The sequence below is a fragment of the Eubalaena glacialis genome, chromosome 5, assembly GCF_028564815.1.
Source record: "Eubalaena glacialis isolate mEubGla1 chromosome 5, mEubGla1.1.hap2.+ XY, whole genome shotgun sequence".
NCBI lineage: Eukaryota > Metazoa > Chordata > Mammalia > Artiodactyla > Balaenidae > Eubalaena > Eubalaena glacialis.
Window position 1 is genome coordinate 3,709,434 of NC_083720.1, and position 18,449 is coordinate 3,727,882.

General features: G+C 45.6%; 1 protein-coding gene across 2 annotated transcripts in view; it reads left to right on the forward strand.

Moving 5' to 3' along the window:
• AFAP1 (actin filament associated protein 1) overlaps window positions 1–18,449 on the forward strand; it is a 153,057-nt gene that overhangs the window by 53,049 nt on the left and 81,559 nt on the right. For both annotated transcript variants that reach the window (XM_061191942.1, XM_061191941.1), the window contains exons 2-4: window positions 3,984–4,112; window positions 7,295–7,392; window positions 18,273–18,381. In XM_061191942.1, coding sequence (XP_061047925.1) covers window positions 3,986–4,112; window positions 7,295–7,392; window positions 18,273–18,381 — 334 coding nt within the window. In that variant the 5' untranslated portion in view covers window positions 3,984–3,985. The remainder of the gene's footprint in view (window positions 1–3,983; window positions 4,113–7,294; window positions 7,393–18,272; window positions 18,382–18,449) is intronic.

An 18,449-nucleotide genomic window follows, 5' to 3' on the forward strand; every position in this document is an offset into this window, starting at 1 on the left:
TTCTAACAACTGCATCTCTCTGATTTGGGGATGTTTTGCTTTCTGAGGTGCAAAGAGCTTTGCTTTGACAATCTTTCGGGTGCAGTTTCAGGTGAAAAGAAAACCACACAGTAGCTTAATAAACAATGAAGTGAAAATTCATTAGAAGGATGCAGATACCTCAGGGAATTCAGTGCAGCCCAGGTTCACAGGTAACTGAGAAAAGTCCAGGAAGGTCTCAGGAACCCATCCAGTGCCCTGTCTGTGCGGCACTTCCTCTCTCTTACCTCTGAGCATCTGAGGGTGTTAACTTCATTCTTTCTTCCTCTATTAATGACTTTCACCCGCTGGCACATACATGCCGAAACATGGCAGCTCCGTAGCTCCTGAGTTTACTGGTCTTCAGTTCAAGAGATCGCAACTGACTAATAAGAGTTCCTGTTCCAGGCAATATATACAGGAAGGAGAGTCTGATGGACCAGTTTGGGTTAAGGTGGTCCAATTATGACCTGGGAGCAGGAGGTGGCCTGCAGGGCCTGGTGGTGTAGATGTAGCTGCCGGGAGTCCAGCTTGTAGCTGAGGGCGCTGTTCTCTGAGGAGCATGGGCCAGGCAGGAACCTGACTGTGGTTATGATAAACTCCCAGCCCAGAGGGGTCTGCATAAAATCCCCGATGGGAGCTCTGTAAGGGAAGCTCAGGTTGAAGACGAGATAGGACAGATGCATGCAGTCTTTGGTCCTCTTCAGATATTTTGATGCTGCTAGGTGAAACCCAAGTGAAATCCTGCAGGATAAATATGATTTGGCTACATGCAAACGAAGCATTTTTGATAAGAGTGTATGAATGGGGATGGAGAATGGGTTCTGGAAGTTTAACATAGATCCATAGCATTTTTAACGTTTTTGCTTATAGCTTTTAGCAGCCCTTCCATTTTTGGACAAGGCTGATTTTGTTTTTATTGTGGTAAAATATACATAGCATAAAATTTACCATTTTAAACCCTTTTGAGTATACAGTTCAGTGTCATTAAGTACATTCACATCACCACCATCCGTCACCAGAACTTTTATCGTCCCCAACTGCAACTCTGTCCCTGGCAAACACTCACTCCCCATTCCCCGCCCTGCCCCAGCACCTGGCACCTGCCATTCTACTTTCTCTATGAGTTTGATGACTCTAGAAGTGGAAGCATACAGTATTTGTCCTTTTGTGTCTGGCTTATTTCACTCAGCATAATGCCCTCAAGGTTCATCCATGGTGTGTCATGTGTCAGGATTTTCTTCCTTTTTTAAGACTGAATAATATATGACTGTATGGATGGACCACATTTTATTTATCCATTCATCCATCAGTGGACATTTGGGTTGTTTCCGTGTTTTGACTATTATGAATAATACTTGCAGCCCATCATTTTTAAAGTATAGGTGAGATTGTTTTCTACTTAGAATCATCGGGAAGTTGTTCTCCTAATGAAAAAGACCTTAAAGACTAGCTTAATCCAGCCCCTTCATTTCATAGAGGGGAAATTAGGAAATTACCCAATTAGGAAAAGTGAACAGCCTCGGACATACCTCGCCTACTCTGAACTCATTTGCCATTTCTCTGCCCACTTGTCTAAGATTATGAGAGCTTTGGTAGTTATAAAAGGGTGGCCTCAGTTAGGATCTTGTATTCTGGAGTGTGTTGTAGACTTGTGGAATTGTAAATTTGAGAAGAATTCCATAGACCAGTGGTTCTTGAACTTTTTTGCTTAGGACTTTTTGGTCTCAAAATATATATTGAGGACCCCAAGAGCTTTTATTTATGTGGTTATATCTGTAGATAGTTATCATATTAGAATTTAAACCTGACAGATTTTTAAGATATTTATTAATATATGTGTGAAAAGTAACTGCATTACGAGATAATTTGTGAAAGAGTGGCATTGTTTATATTTCTACAAGTATCTTCAGTAGCTGGCTTAACAGAAGAAAGCTGGATTCTCATATCTATTTCTGCGTTCTGACTGTGATGAACCGTTGTTTTGGTGGCAGTACATAAAGACGATCTGGCCTCACAAAGATATGTACTTGGAAAAGAGAAGGGTATTTTAGTGCCTTTTCAGAAAATTGTGAATATTCTTTGATACTACACCAAAACTCAACAAGTGGTAGTTTCTTAAGGTTAGTTGCAATGTGGAATCTGGCGCTGTATCAAAGAACACTTCATTTTCTGTTACATGAAGATATTTCAGCTTATTTTACACATTAGATGGATCTTTACCCACGTGTGCTTTTTTTTTTTTTTTAATAAAAGGGCTGATGAGCCTTTTTTTTTTTTAATTTTTATTTATTTATTTTTATTTATTTATGGCTGTGTTGGGTCTTCGTTTCTGTGCGAGGGCTTTCTCTAGTTGCGGCAAGTGGGGGCCACTCTTCATTGCGGTGCGCGGGCCTCTCATTATCGCGGCCTCTCTTGTTGCGGAGCACGGGCTCCAGACGCGCAGGCTCAGTAGTTGTGGCTCACGGGCCTAGTTGCTCCGCGGTATGTGGGATCTTCCCAGACCAGGGCTCGAACCCGTGTCCCCTGCATTGGCAGGCAGATTCTCAACCACTGCGCCACCAGGGAAGCCCCCCACGTGTGCTTTGATGACATCATGGTTTCCTGAGTTGTGTAGAGCTTCCAAATGTCAACACACTGCTTTATGCACCAGGAGATCATGTACCTCAATGTCATTCCTGATCTCATTAGAAAAGTCTCTGTTGAGAAACTGTCATGCTCCTAGTGGTGGATACACGTGTTCAAAATTCTGTTTTCCCGTGGAAGCTCAAATTGTATCATTGGCAACAAATGCTGTCATTGTTTACCTGGACGTGATAAGCTTACTTTGTTCATTTTTGAGAAAATGTCGGTCACATACTCAAGTCTGAATCATCGCGGCTTGTCTATCATTTCTTCTTTGGTGCTGCATGAAAAAAGTGGCTTCGTGTAACTCACAGCTCACACAGTTGTACACGTGCTTCTTCTCTAGACGACCATGGTACTTGAGTCTGCAAGAGAAGTGTTTCATGCGTACTTCCCACCTCACCACACAGCACGTGATAAAGGTGTATCCTCCAGGGTTGAGATCTAATGAAAGCAATGATTTTTACTGCTTCATCAAAGACACTCTAAGTGAAAGTAGCATTTTTAAATTTTTATTTATTTACTTATTTTTACTGCTAGTGTGTAAGTGAAGGATACAGTATAGTATAGTTTGGTGTCACTGCTTTGATTTGCGCTAAGATGCCAGAAGTTTGACCACCCCTTCATTTGCACCATTAGCGCAGGAAAAAGTGAATAATGTCATGTATTATGAAAATAGTTTGACCTCGCGGATGCCCTGAAAGGGTGTTGGCATCACTCAGAGGTTCACATCATGGGGTAAAAATTGTTGACATCAGCCCCATAGTGCAGTCTCGTGGGTGTCAGAGGGGAAGTCTGCTGTAATCCCAGAAAGAAAAGACATGATGGAAGTCAGGACCTGAACTGGGTCCTCCCCGGCACCCAGCATCATTGTTGTAACTGTAAAGCGCTCACAGTCTTCCCGGGGAGGGAGCCAGCCCTGCAAAAGCACAGAGTTGGGTGTTGAGTTCCCACATCCTAGTAGTTATCTGAAGACTATTTGGCATTTTAAACTCCCGTCTCCTTCTTGACACTGAAATTTAATATCATGCAGTTGACAGCAGATGATGCTGTCAGGCTCTTGGGTCGTGACTCCATCTGTTAGCAGCGTGGCTTTGGGGCTTCTCCCAGCCGAACACCTCTGCCTCAAAGCAGAAGTGATGGAGGAGCACATTTGTCTAGAAGATATTGCGTGAATCTTTTAGACGCCCTGGTTTCAGCTAACTTGCGTTTCCTGTTGGAAAACAATATTCAACCATCAAGCTAAAAACGAAATGCTTTGAGTAAAATTTAGCATTCGTGTTTTGACATTTGCAAATTGGTGCGTCTCATAGTACCTTTCCTCTCTCCTTTGTTTTCAGCAATGGAAGAGTTAATCGTTGAACTTCGTCTCTTTCTTGAACTCCTGGACCATGAATATCTAACCTCAACTGTCAGGGAGAAAAAGGCAGTTATCACAGACATCCTGCTGAGGATACAGTCATCCAAAGGTACGTCTCATTCAAACTGCTAGTCTTTCTTCTTCCAGGCTCTTTTTGCCTCTAAGCCATCTTTAATTCTCATCTTTCCAAAACACAGTCATGAATGAATGTATTCATTCATCAAGCTGTCATCGAAGGCCTTACTACTTGCCAGGTACTGTGTTAGTCTCTGGATTTAGAAAGATAAAGCCTTTAAGGAGTTAGGCTTAAAGTAGGTGTGTTGGGCGGGTCCCTAAGAGCACCCCAGCACTGGGAGATTTGCTAACGGGACTCAGCATGGAGCTGTACTTTCTCATGCCTGGGATTCATCACAGAGGTAGTAAGGATACACAGCCAGATTATAAGGGGAGAAGACTCAGGCCAAGTCTGGAGGGGCCATGCACAGGCTCCTATGCTCCTCCTCCCACGAGGCTCATACAGATCCCACTCTTTCCTCAGCAACAAAAATGCAGCAGCCTGTGTGCAACGTTTCTGTTCAGGGAAGCTCACTGGAGACTCAGTGCCCAAGGACTTTACTGGGGGCGGGTCACATAGGCACCCTCCGCCTGGCACGTACCAAAATCCCAGACTCCCAGGAAAGCAGATTTATTAGTCAGGGTTCCCCAGAGAAAGAGAGCCGATAGGATAGAGGGATAGAGATAGAGATAAAGAGGAGATTTGTTGTAGGGATTGGCTTCTGTGATTACAGAGGCTCAGAAGTCCCACAGTCTGCCCTCTGCAAACTTGAGACTGAGGAAAGCCAGTTCTGTAATTCAGTTTGAGTCCAAAGGCCTGAGCGGCAGGGGGGCTGATGGTGGAAGTCCTGGTCAGAGAACTAAGGACGCCAGCGTCCGAGGGCAGGAGAAGATGGGCGACTTGGCTCAAGCAGAGGGAATGCATCCGCCCTTCCTCGGCCTGTTCGTTCTGTTCAGGTCCTCAACAGATTGGATGATGTCCACCCACACTGCGGAGGACCATCCCCTTTTGAGTTCTGCAACGCAAATGCTAATCTCTTCCAGAAACATTCTCACAGATACACCCAGAAATAACGTTCTACCAGCTCTCTGAGCATCCCTGAGCCCGGTCAGGTTGGCACACAGAATTCGCCATCACAGCAGGTGTTTGGCATGAGATCATGTTGTCTGCCCAAACAGTCTAGGCAGAGTAGACCAACCTTATCGATTAGGGCATGGTGGGAACACTTCTGAAAGCCACCTTCCCAGATGCCGGCCCTTGTAAAGACAGCAGCCTCAGGCCTGCTGTGTTAACTCTTTTGTGCACAGTGGGTAAGACAGAATAGCAGGGAGAGGGCATCAGTGTTAAGAGAACACCCAAGAGGAGGGTCCAAACCAGTTTAGTGAGAGAGAGAGCAGGGGGGAGGGGCTGGGGGCAGTTCTCGGAGGATATGGTGTTAGAATCCTGCCGGCTGGGTAGGAGATACCTGGAGGAGATGTAGAGGTTTATTGTAAACAGCTTCACTGAGATATAATTCACATACCGTGCACTTCACCCATTTGAATGTACAATTCATTGATTTTTAGCATACGAAGCCTTGATTTGACATAGTGAGATTTGCATTCCTGAAAGCTCACCTTGTCAGTCTGGGCAGTGGGTTCACAGATCTGGCTGCAGATTGAACGAGAGCTACGTGAGGCCCCGGGTGGATGGTGGGACCAACCCCTGAGGTAGGAGTGCAGGATGAAGACCATGTTTGAGGGGCAGTAGGATAGAGAGAACCAGTAGGATAGATAGAGACAGTGACAGAGATAGAGATAAAGACGGAGATGAAAGTCCACTTTGAAATGATGTTGCTGCTTCCCTGCCTGGACCCTTTCTGTATCTTCCGTTGCCCGTGGATGAACCCCAGGCCCCTTACGACGTGTGGTCATGCCTGTCTACTATACAGTCAAAGGGGCTTTGATTTCTGTCTCTGCCCGTTACCCAGTCTGTGACCTCGAGCAAGTTACTTAATCCCTTGATGCTTCAGCTTCCTCACCTGTAAGAAGGGCGGACAGTAGCACCTACCTCGGAGGGATGGTGTACGGATTGACGAGATCATATAAAACATTTCCAAGCAGTGCCTGATGCACGGCAGACGCTCAGCAACTATTGACTGTTATTTCCTGCTGTTGCTTTCACTAGTGGAAGTAGCATTTCTTTCGACCTCATCTCCTCTGCGTACACCTGTTTCCCAGTCACTTCAGACTAACGGTCTGAACACACTGCATTTTGGGCCTCCTGCCTCTGGAGGTGCTGTTTGCTTTCCCTTGATTTCCCTTCCTCTCTTGCTCTGCCCAATGAGTTTCAGCCCCTTTTCTCTCCATGCTTTGTTCTGGATGTTATTTTCCAATTCATTGATTTTTCTCTTCAGCTCTTTAATTTGCTTAAAACTCAGCCACTGATTGTTTGATGGTAGAGTTTCCATTTGTTCTTTTTCTTTCTTTCTTTTCTTTTTTTATTGTTTCCAGGCCTCTGCCAAAATTCCGGTCTTGTTGTCGCTTCCGCAGGTCAGGGTCTTTGTCTTTTCCCAGCCTGCAGCGTCGTGCTTGACCCATCGTAGGTGATCATTGTTGAGCGGTTATTTTTCTAGATCTAGAAAGGTGAGTCCTTGGCACGTAAATAACACTGTGCCCAGGTTAAAGTAGTTTCCTCCTCTTTCCTGCCTTCACTGGTACAGTGCTCACCGTGGTTTCTGAGAGTCCGTTGTATGTATGTTTGTCTTCCCAACTTGAATATGATCCCCTGAGGGTATGAGCTTAATTATCAGTCTTGTCAACAATAAGCGTGTCTGTTACAGCATCAGACCTTAGGAGGGTACTTGATGCAGATTTACGGATTCCCAGGAAAGCGTCTGCCCCCTTAGTACGTGGGTAAGTATCAATACGAACCTGAGTGGAAGTTCAGGAGAGGCAGCTCGCCTCTGAGAGGCTGCCTGGCATTGGAAAGGATGTCGACTTTGGTGCCTGCTCCGTCATTTCTACCTGTCAGCGTTCCAATTAAGTACTTTAACCTTTTTTTTCAGCCATAGATCCTTCACCTGTAGAATGGAGAAGAAGAATACCTACCTTGCAGGATTGTTGTAAAGGATTAGAGAAAATAAATACGTATTTGCGATGTATTCAGTATGGGGCCAAGGAGGTGATAGCTGCCAGCGGTGCCATCTTTATCTTCCTTCTCCTCCTCATCCAGTTCTGTGGTTTTGGTTGGTACAGGTTTTGAAGTGAAAGATCATGCTACGAAGCCAGAGACCCCCAACAGCCTGCCGGCCCCTCCCCAGATGCCTCTGCCAGAGATCCCGCAGCCGTGGCTGGTGAGTTAAAGTCCCACCATCACAAGAATCACCAGATGCCTGTGTTAACTTTTGGTTCCAGGGGCAGGTGATAAAAGCCCAATTCTGGAAGAAAGGAGGCCACGTTTTGCCCAAGGCGCTCCTTTGAGTGTGTTTTTTGGATGCTAGTAATGGCCAAGTGGGAGGCTGTAAATGTAGCCTTCTCTTAGGAGGCTGATGGTTCTTTAAAAATTGCTGGAGCTACAGGTCCATGGGAATCTGTTCTTAAGTTGGATTTTAAAAAACTCAGATGATTTAGCAGGCAAAACAATGACAGTAGAGCCTAGGGACTTGCCCCTCTTTCTGGGTGAACTCTGAATTTGAATACCTTAGCCTGAAACTTTAACACTCATTGCTACGCTTCTTCTGGGATTAAATATTCTTTTTTTCCCCCCCAAGAAGAAAAATATGTACATAGTCCAGGAATGTCTGTTTTATTTGATTTTCTGCATTCAAAATTGGTTTTGGAGTTCTTCTACTATTTTTGCAATCTGGGGATACTCACGTATGCCATTTTTCATGGACCATTCAGCTTTTTCTGCCTTTTGCTATTTTCTAATTTGCTTACTCAGGGAAATTAGGCTTTTATTCAAAATTAGAGCAAAATCAGTTACTTAGCAACTCTCTTCCTAACATTTGCTTTCTCTATGAATCATCTGATTATCTCTCTACCAGGAAAGGAACTGCAGGAAAGCAGGGCCCCATCTCATTTGTTTCTGTCCTGCCTGGGCCCCCTCACATGGCTGATGTCCAGTGGGTACTCAGTAATTATCATTGTAGAGGGGACGGAAGGAAATCAGTGCTTACTGGGTCCCTACCACCTGTCACAGATCATGCTTGCTCTTTTTTCACTTATAATTTCATTTAATCCTTACGACCTGACCTCAGGGAACCCCTAAAATACCCCTAAACATGTGAATAGTGTGTATTTCCATTTTCCAGAAAAGGAAGTGTGGGTCCAGTGAAGATGTGATTGCTCAAGGGCAGTAGGAAAGGCAAAAATACAATTTTTTGTAACGTATTCTTTTGATTTCAAATCCAGCCTTTTCTCAGCAATACTATTTGGGGAGGCATGGCAGCAAAGCCGATGCCAGCATGACTCACCGATGGGAGAAGGTTTTCTTAGGAACCTAAGCCTGTTCCCAAGCTGGGCTCTGGGAAGGCCGCGGGGTCCAGGGTGTGGATGGGAGCACGGTTCCTGCGTCCAAGCACCACCTCTGACACTTACTGTGTGAGTTCAGACTGTGGCTTTCACGTCTCTGTGCCTGAGATGCCTCATTCTGAAACGAGTGTAATAATAGTGCCCCCTTAGTGCGATTCTTGTGAAGATGAAAAGAGTTGATGGACCTCAAGTGCTTGGAATATATGCCTTGCATCTGTTAAGCCCCATGCAAGAGCCAACTATTACTTTGTAGGGCTGTTCTTCTCAGACTTTCGGGGAGCGTGTTAAAAATGGACATCATTCTGATATGCTGGTAACGTGAATTATATTTTAGATATATTGAGTTAAAGAAGATGTATTAGTAAAACCAATTTCATCAATTTCTATGGCTACTAGAAAAATTTAAATTACGTATGTAGCTCACATTTGTAGCTTGCTTTATTTTTCTTTTATTTTATACATTTAATCTTTCCACTGTAGAAAGCATATTGAATATATGATTTTTATATGCTGTTTTTATTTTTTTAACATTATGTATTATGTATTTTTCCTTCTTTATAAACTTATTTTTAATAATTGTTTTCCTTTTTTAAAAAATTCTTCCTGTTTCTTGTAGAAACTGTGACTCAATTATCGCTCTTTTTCATTGTCTCATTTGATGTTTTTAGGTATAATACAGAATCATAGTATTAATCCTGTTTACTGATATATTGTTTGTCTACAAGATAGAGAACTAGATGTGAGAAATCAGTAGTTTATGAAGCTCCTGGTTTTTGTGCTCTGGTTTACTTTTATTTTTCTTTCTAAACTGACTTTATGATCTGTCTCAATACGCTGTGTCTTGTATTTTATCAGCACAATGCAGGTTGGGAAAGGTGTTTCAAGACTGAAGGTGAAATGCAAACCTCTAGAAGCAGCCAGAACAGTAGTGATGGTTATAGGAATTTCATGGACTGTTCTTTAGTGGTACATGCAGTGCCATCCAGCTGGCCTGGACTAAAATGCTTGTCTTTGATGTGCCAGGCCAGGAGGAGTGAATCTCAGTTTCAATGCCAATTTCAAACAAAGAGTACTCATTGGATGGTCAACATTTTGTACCATCTTTGACCGTTGAACAGTCAATCCCTTTCTGTGGATTTTTCCTCGAATGCAGTTTATTCTTCATCCACTATTTTCTCTCCCTCTTCTCTCCTTGTCTCCTGCCCATCTTTGGCTGCAGCGTGGCAAACTGCTGTGGTTTAAGGTGAACGAGAAGCCGTCCTACCAGTGGAGTCGGAACTGGCAGCTGGTTAATTAAAAATGTTGGTTAAATTGAGGAATTCTAAAAGGGGTATCATGTGCTTTAAACATTTCAAATTTAAACCAGTCATTTTTGAGTAGGAGTTTGACCAGTGGGTAATTCCTCCCTACTGGTGCCTAAACATGGGTGTCAAGAGAGTTTTCCAAACTCAGCCTCTACGCCAATGCTGTTTCTTGATATCAAACTCCTAAGACCTTGATGTAGGTCCAAGAGCTGCGTCCTTTGAGCGTGGGGCTACGGGTTGTCTTTTCTACATAATCCATACCTGTGATATAGGACTAATAATTCCCAGTTTTTGTTTCCTTAAACTGGAGTTAAATTCAGACACTTGCGAAACGATCTGGTTTTTAGAGTCCCTAGAATCTTACCAGGGCTGCTCTTCTTTTACAGCTGACTTGACCACTCCTAATTGAATAACTGTGTCTTTTCTTTTTTTGCAGTTTGTCTTGACTGAACCTTTCTAAAGCATCTCAGAGAATCATCAACTCTCCTTTTGCACTTGTTTTTGCACTGATTTATTTATGTAGTAGCTAACCAAATAAAGTAAAATAAATAATTGTAAGTGTAAGAATTTAAAGAGCAAAGCTGACTGTTGGTAATTGTCCAGACTCAGCCGATCGCACTGTTTTGTAGGCGCTCTGGAGAGGAGCCCATTGGCTACGAACGGTTAGCATTTTGTGGATATCCGTCAGGGCATTTTACAGACAGAATGAAGAACATCTGTCAGCTCAGTGAGTCAGTGAAGTGGAGAGGGCTTAAGACAGCTCTGCTGTATTTTCCCGGTAGTATATCAGGGAATTCGTTATTCAGCAAGTAGGCCTGTCATTCAGTAAATTGCCTTTGGTGAGGTGGCTTCTGTCTAGTTGGTCATTTGCTGCTGGCGCGTTGACTTCCAGGAGAACTAGCTGGTAGTGGGCTAGAAGTGGGGTTGGGTAGGAGGCTATGCCAGGCAGAGGGCGTACCACAAATTAAGGCACAGACCCGAGAAAGACCCCGATGGACTAGAGCATTACAAGCCCCTCTGTGTGGCTGAATAATAGGGTTTGGATGAGTCGTCCGCGGGTGAGGCCGGAACACGCTGCGGGGGTTAAACCTCGAGGGGCCCGTGGGCCTGCAGAGCAGTTCGGAACGGTCCTCAAGGCAACTATGAATGACCGAAGGATTTGTTTTTAGTGTAAGACTTAGGATGCTCCAACCAGGTATTATTTCTTGCTCATTTGAACCACGATTGCATTTTTTACTCTTTCATGGCATGTATTGAAGGAATACTGCCTTCTGTCACAGCTATGTGGGTTACAATCTCTGAGAAATGAGTCCGCTTCTATCTTTTTATCCCTTTTAGAGCTGAACAGTGCTTTATGCAGTTATTGTTAACTATCTCTTGGCATCCTTTTTTTTCCTGGACCCTCGAGAGGCGGGGCGGGAGGGTGGGGTCACACTGGCCGCTTTCCCGAGCACGCTCGGCACCCCTCACCCCCCATTTCGGGCCTGGCCCTCCCCTGGCTGAGGGCCCTCACCCGGCTCTCTGCGGCACTCTCAGGCATCAGCGCTCCCCTCTTGCTGGCTGACACCCAGGTGGGCCCCCTACACAGGTGTGGCAGAGACTGGACAGGTCTCTGTGCCCCGGTTGGCTGGTGAATTACACTCAGGTGGTAGCAGTAAAATAAAAAAAAAAGGGATCCAGTGGATCTCTAAAATGTGTCCATTTTGCATAACTGAAACTTTATACCCATTGATCAGCAATGCCTCATTTTGACATTCTCTTAATTAAACTAAACTTTAACCTTTTGAAGATGATGCTTGTTTCTCTCCTTCTTTGTGTTCCTCATATCACAAAGCAGAAGATGCCGACGGCCGCTCAAGGTCAGGAGCCGCATCAAAAAGTCCGTTTTGTAACATTGATGACGCTTCTGTACAGGAAGGGAATAGTGCATGTTTCTCTTTTGCTCTTGGAGTCAATGCGGCTGCAGCCCAGGGTCCTGGGCGAACCAGCGACCCCTTCAGTGTGGCCAGTGGAGCTTGGGCCGGGCGGCGGGAGTGTGGGTGTGCGCTCCGTGGAATTCAGAACTTCCCTCGACCTTTGAGAGCGAGGTACGGTGTGCAGCGTGTTTACAGACCCATCCGGCTCCCTAGCTTTCCAGGGGAGATTGGAGCGGGCCAAAATATGCATATGCATAATGAAAGCATTTCTGGGAAGGGCTGTGCTTCTCAACAGATTTTTGTTTTTGTTTCACACCAAGAGTTCTGCAGCTATCAAAGGGACGGTACTTAGTTAGCCTGCAGCCCGGTGCTGAGGGAGCGTTTGCGAAGGCGGCCGGTTCATCCGGAAATGGGTCCCATCTGTGTTGACATTGGCCGCCGGGCCCCACCGCCCAGCCCACCAGCCGGCTCTGATCCAGACAGTCGGGAATTGTGCTTCCTGCCCTCCCCTCCTCCGCTTCAGAGGAACAGTGGGTCTACGGACAGGGAGACTTCAGACCTTCCTGGCTGAGAGAAGAGAGCGAGGAGACCCCTTTGGGGGCTGTATATGATCTGTATGATACCCCATCAAGGCATTTTCTAGAAATATTTTTATTTGATCGTTTAAACGGCAGAGGGTTGCACTGTGTTTAGATGGGGTAGAAGACGCAATTTAGTGTTTTGCTATTTTAAGGCTAGACCTTATGTAAATGTGATGCCTTATTATACCAGCAGATAACAGCAAGGTCGTTTTTTTAAAAATATTTATTTATTTACTTAGGCTGCGCCAGGTCTTAGTTGTGGCATGCAGGATCTTTAGTTGCAGCATGCGGGATCTTTAGTTGCAGCATGTGGACTTCCCAGTTTCGGCATGCAGACTCTTAGTTGCAGCACACAGGCTCCTTAGTTGCGGCATGCACGTGGGATCTAGTTCCCCGACTAAGGATCGAACCCAGACCCCTTGCACTGGGAGTGCAGAGTCTTACCCACTGGACCACTAGGGAAGTCCCAGGTCGTTTTTTATTGTGGTAAAATACACATAACACAGACTTTATCATTTTAACCACTTGTAAGTATCCAGTTTAGTGGCATAAAGTACGTACGTTGTTGTGCAACCATCGCCACGATCCATCTCCAGAACTTTTCATCTTTCCAAAATGAAACTGTCCGCAGTAAGCAATGCCCCCCAGCCCCCTAGCCCCTGGTAACCAGCATCCTACTTCCTGTCTCTAGGAAACAATGATGTTTTGGTCCCAGCCCTTACCACCTGCCTGCTGATGGCATTTTATCCTTCCTAAAGTACTTTCACAGCAACTTCATTATCTCTATTTGACAGATGGGATTATGAGATTCTTTGAGATTGTATAACAAAATCAGGTATTTTATCAGTTGCAGAGTTTCGACTAAAGCCCAAGATTTAAAACAACAAAACCATTTTATTTCCCGGAGAAGTCAGACGTGATCCTTTTAGTGGCCGTGAACCATTCTGTTCCTTTTCTCCTTGTCTTTCGAAAATCGCAGAGTTTAGTGTCACGTCTCATTCCTGTGGCATCTTCATCTTGGATTTATTCAGTGTCCCGTTGGCACTGCTGTTGCGCTGTCCTGCCTTCCCTGTGGGAGCCCACCTCCTGGTAGAGAAGGAAGGGAAGAAGATGTGCCCCACGGGCTCTCATGCTTAGTCCTGTATAAATAAAACTTGAGAAAATATGTGTGAATAATTTCCCAGTGTTTACTCAAGTGCTGTTGGAATGCAAATTAAATAGTGATCAGAATGGAAGGGGGTGTCATTTGGATAAAACCTTTTATTTTGCCAAGAAGAGTATCTGCTCAAAATTCTTGATGTTAGGATTGAAACCATGTTTTGCACTTGAGACCATAAACTTTTGTTATCTGTTGACAATCCCTCCCTTCCCGTCCTCGGGAAGCTTAGGTGATGCTGTGGAGTGCTGCTACCGTATTCTCGTCCGCCAGAAAGGGTTTTGCTGATACGTGGCAGGACTAGAGCATGAACCCTCCTTGTCTTCTGTCAGATCATATCGTTTTTAGCTGTGACTCTTAACAGATTTTAATCACTGTAACCAGAAAGATAGAATCTGGACGTACCACTGTATATACAGAATTAAAGTCAGAAAGCGATTCCAAATTCTAGGCTGGTGTTTTTCTCTGCTAAAATTAGGTCTCAGGGTTCATTGGTGTGTCTGGTGCAAAGGACTGAGTGATTAATGGGAGCCGGAGGAGGGGAAGGTGGGGGGCAGCAGCAGAGAGGAGAGGGAGGAAGGGCAGAGTGGGCATGGAGGTGGAGCCGGTGTGGACGTGCCTTCCTCAGGAACGCACAGATCCCTCCGTGCCGCAGGAGCCGGGAGCATCGGGTTGGATCCAGTGGCCTTGGTGGGTTGCAGGGTTCCTTTCCTGCATCCTGTCTGGCTCGGCCACCGCAGCAGTAAGCGCTCGTCTGTGCCCACCCGGCCGACTCCTGGCTTCTCCACTAAGCAGCTCTGCAACACGGGGGCTGCTGGGCAGGGTCTTGCATCCCCCTCGGTTTCCTCGTTTGTAAAATCAGAATCAGAATACCAATCTCTCAGCGTTGTTTTCTCAACAAGAGAAAAAATATATAAAGTGTTCCAGAACAATGCGTGACACACGGAAGGCAGACCACAAATAGTCATTATTATTATTTTGTTGGAATAATAGCAATAACAATAATAATCATTGTATTTATGCCATATAATTATATCTTAATATTTATCATTATTAATGGAAAAAATTTTCTATGAGGCTTTTCCTTAAAGTAACAAAGACAAATATTGTGTTGGCCAAAAAGTTCGTTTGGGTTTACATGAATGAACTTTTTTGGCCAACCCAATACTAATAGGCTTTTCTTTCCAAAAAGGTAGAAATTAAGTTATGGCCAATATTGTGAGCCAAGCAAGCCTGTCGATTATATTCCTATCCAGTTGTAAGTATTGGTTTTCTCTAATAAGACGCTGATACCTTAAAAGAGAAATTTACAACGCTTAAGGCAGATAAGATTTCCTGAAAAAAAGTCGCATTCACTTAAGCATTTATTCGTGGGAGAAATATTTCAGTGAATTTAAAGGTTATCTAGTAACTGGTACCATGCCATTTCTACTTCCCTGTCTAGGGCGCAGCACAGATCAGTCATTCCTTGAGGAAAACAGTTTCTCATCCTTCTTTGTCAGTATCTGAGAAGGCTGTGAGGGTTAGACTTGAGTCCCTCATTCTATTAGCATGTGTTTTCTGAGAGCCAGTCCAGGAAGACTCTGGTGACCAGGGCAAGATGGTGCCAGAGCTTTGTGCACGGACCGGGTCTCTTCTAGCCTTGAAGGGAAGCTGCCAGATCCAAAGTAGAGTGATGCCACGTTGGTGTGTAGCCTTACTGTCGGAAGGTACCTTTGAGTACGTGCTCTGGCCAGAGATTAAGTGTCATCAATCAGGTAGCGAGGAGCCAAAGTCAGCTCTCACTACAGTTTTGAAATGCGTAAAGTTGGCTTTATTGCCTGATGACCTGCAACTTTATAAGGATACTACATTGGAATCTTAGAGCCAGGATGGACATCAGAGGTTATATGATCCCACGCCCTCATTTACAGGGAGGAGATTGGTACCCAGATTTAGAGGAAGGCCGCATAAACCAAGGCCGAGGCTGGAGCTAAGCCTGCCACGTGCCAAGTATTGGAACATTGGTCTTCTTCACCCTACACGCTGGTTTCCTGCCTGTGCTCTGGTTTCCGTGACCCCCTTTGGAAACTTGCCTTCCTCATTTTGTACTGTTTAAAATTCCTGTGAATTGTGATTTCAGCGAATTCTGACCTACTGGAAAGGATCTGACAGAAGTTTTTCCTCTGAAAGCAACGGTGCTAAGTTGTGGCTCTGATCCACCCATGGCCTCTATTCTCTTCCATTCTCAGCGACATCTTTCCTAGTCGTTTATAGGATATAGGTGGGGTGAACTAGTTATGAAAGGGAAAACATTTTTTCTGTCTCTCCCTCATTGGCCCTTTAACAAACCATCAGACCTCTGCCTGTGTCTGGAACCCCTGTGGCAGAATTTCAAGGGCAAATGGTATTTGGGAGTGGAGTGTGAGATCCTTTCTGGAGAAAGAGAGTGCTTCTCTAGAAGTGTTATTTTTTGAGGGATATTACTTCAAATGAAAGTCTTTTTTTTCCCCTGGTTTTAAAAACAATATTATGTAGAAAATGCAAGCTATATGGATGTGCATAAAAAAGCAGTAACCCTGTGTTAACATTTTGGTGAGTGACCTGTCTTTGTATAGATGTGAGCGTAAGTGCAGCTCTGATAGAAAGGCTAATAGTGTACCTGTTTTCTTTCACTTGGCAGTATCTAGTAGAGATTTTTCAAGTAAATGACTGCAGATGGGCACTGTCCTTTTACATGTCTGCACCTGGCTGTGTCAGGATACCTAAGCAGTCTTCTTTCAGGGAATGTTTAGATTGTTTTTAACTTGGGAGGGAAAAACTTTTATTGAACATCCTTATACGTTTTAGCTTGTATGACCAGTTGACCTTCTTGGCATATATTTCTAGAAGTGGAATTGTGGATTTAAGGGCATACGTATCGAGTGGTTGTGTAGAATGCACGACCACCAGCAGGGTCTGAAAGTCTGCTAAGTCCCATCAGCTGAGAGTCAGCGCCTGCCTTACGCACCTTTGCAGCACTAGGAAGGGGCCTGTGCTAATTCGTAAACGTGCGTTCGATCCAGCCACTTGTAATGCTTTTCTAGAAGGTGAATAATCCGACTGTTTCAACATACTAAGGGGAAGCTGAAACACCCTCATTTCATGAGTAAAAACACTCAGGGAATCAGACAGCCCCCTTCCAAAAGCACCGCGCGGAGGCTTTCACCCTGGCGTGGACTCCTGTTCAGACCTCTCCCGGGGAGGACAGTGTGTCAGGTTACACTGTAGGCACCACCTCTCCTCTCCAGATGATAGGAGTGGATGTGGTCCAGCGTGAGAGCACAGGGTGATGGCGGGCGGGCCTCGGCCTGGGGAGGGGAGTGCACGGGAATCAGGGCCCGGGGGTGGAAGGGAGATAACCGCCTTCAAGGATGGGGAGGAATACTGCGCAGATGACCTGGAGTAAATTATCTTTGTTCATCTGGCGAGAGGAAGGAGTGGGTTGAGTGCACAGTGGTGATTAGTCATTCGCAGAGGACTTCTTGGCCTCAGACTTGAGTTACAGGAAAAGTGGTGGAGTTTCACATTCTATGGAGCATTGTTCTTGGAAACTGCACTTGGTCGATCTTCAGTTTGGGGCCCTCTGTTCTCTTCCGTTTTCAGCGACATCTTTCCCATTAGCTTATAAGATATAGGTGGTGTGAACTAGTTATGAAAGGGAAAGAGAGCGAGAAACAGAGAATATGAATATGAAAAAGCTCTTTACTGGACAGATCTGGTGCTCGAAAACCCCAGCTGTGTCGTGGACCAGTGTCGGATCTTGAGAAGGAGGTTTTAGACTGCGAGCCTCACTTCCCATATCTGTAAAACAGAAGGTGATGTAATATCGACCTTGAAGGATCCCTGGATGGATGGATGACTGATGTAGCTTGTAACCAGTGCCGAGGCTGCTTGGGACAGTGCCAGGCAGATAGCAGGTGTTTGGAGGACCAGTGAGGGGTGGAACGAGCAGATCCCGTACGTGTGCATGGGAAGAAGAGGTGGGCCTGCCTTAGAGTCATCAGGGACATTTGAGAGAATGGTGCTTCAGCTGGTCTTGCTCGAATCTGGATGGTCCTGAGCCTGCCAGCTCTCCATGCTCTGAAGTTATGGCTTCGAAATCAGGGTGCCTCCGTCTCAAGAGTCTGTCAGATTCCTTCTCCAGAGAATAATTTCCAGTTTCTTTTAGAGGTGGGCTCATAGGTGATTTCCTCTTCTCTTTTTTTAAAAAGTCTCCCTGGCACACATGAGGAGTGTGGTGAGATTGTGGGCAAACATAACTCGTCTGTTCAGTCGCTGTGTCACTGGTGCTTGCTCTGTGATGAGCATGGGTGGATCTGAACCACCTCTGTGCCCCCCAGGGGTCTCCAGTGTGGGACGCAGGCCGTGAAGGGGAAAGTCAGCTTGGGCATCTGGGAGGGCAGTGGCGTGGGGTAGAGGGGAGGAGAGACGCCTGTCTCTGCTCTGGGAGAGGGGTCTGCGAGGGCCAGCGTGTGTCTGGTGACAGCCGGCGGGTCATGTGGGTTGAGTGGCGTGGCCAGGGCCGGGCTGAGGGTGGCCGTGAGCAGGCGAGCAGCGGAGATCCCGCCAGGAGCCGAACTTTGGAGGCTCTTTGGACGATGTTCTGTTTCTCCAGGGACTTTACAAAGGAGGGAAGAAAATGCCCATCAACACCTGTTAGGTGCAAATCCAGAATTTCCTCCTAATGATTGTGCTCTGTTGTTTTTTCCTTCCTTCGCTCAGCCGCCTGACAGCGGGCCACCGCCGCTACCGACATCCTCTCTCCCGGAAGGCTACTACGAGGAGGCCGTGCCGCTGAGTCCCGGGAAGGCTCCGGAATACATCACCTCAAGTGAGTGGCCCCCGACCTGCCGGGCTGTTGGGGAGCCCTCCTGCTTTTCGAGTGAAGGGGAGTAGGGG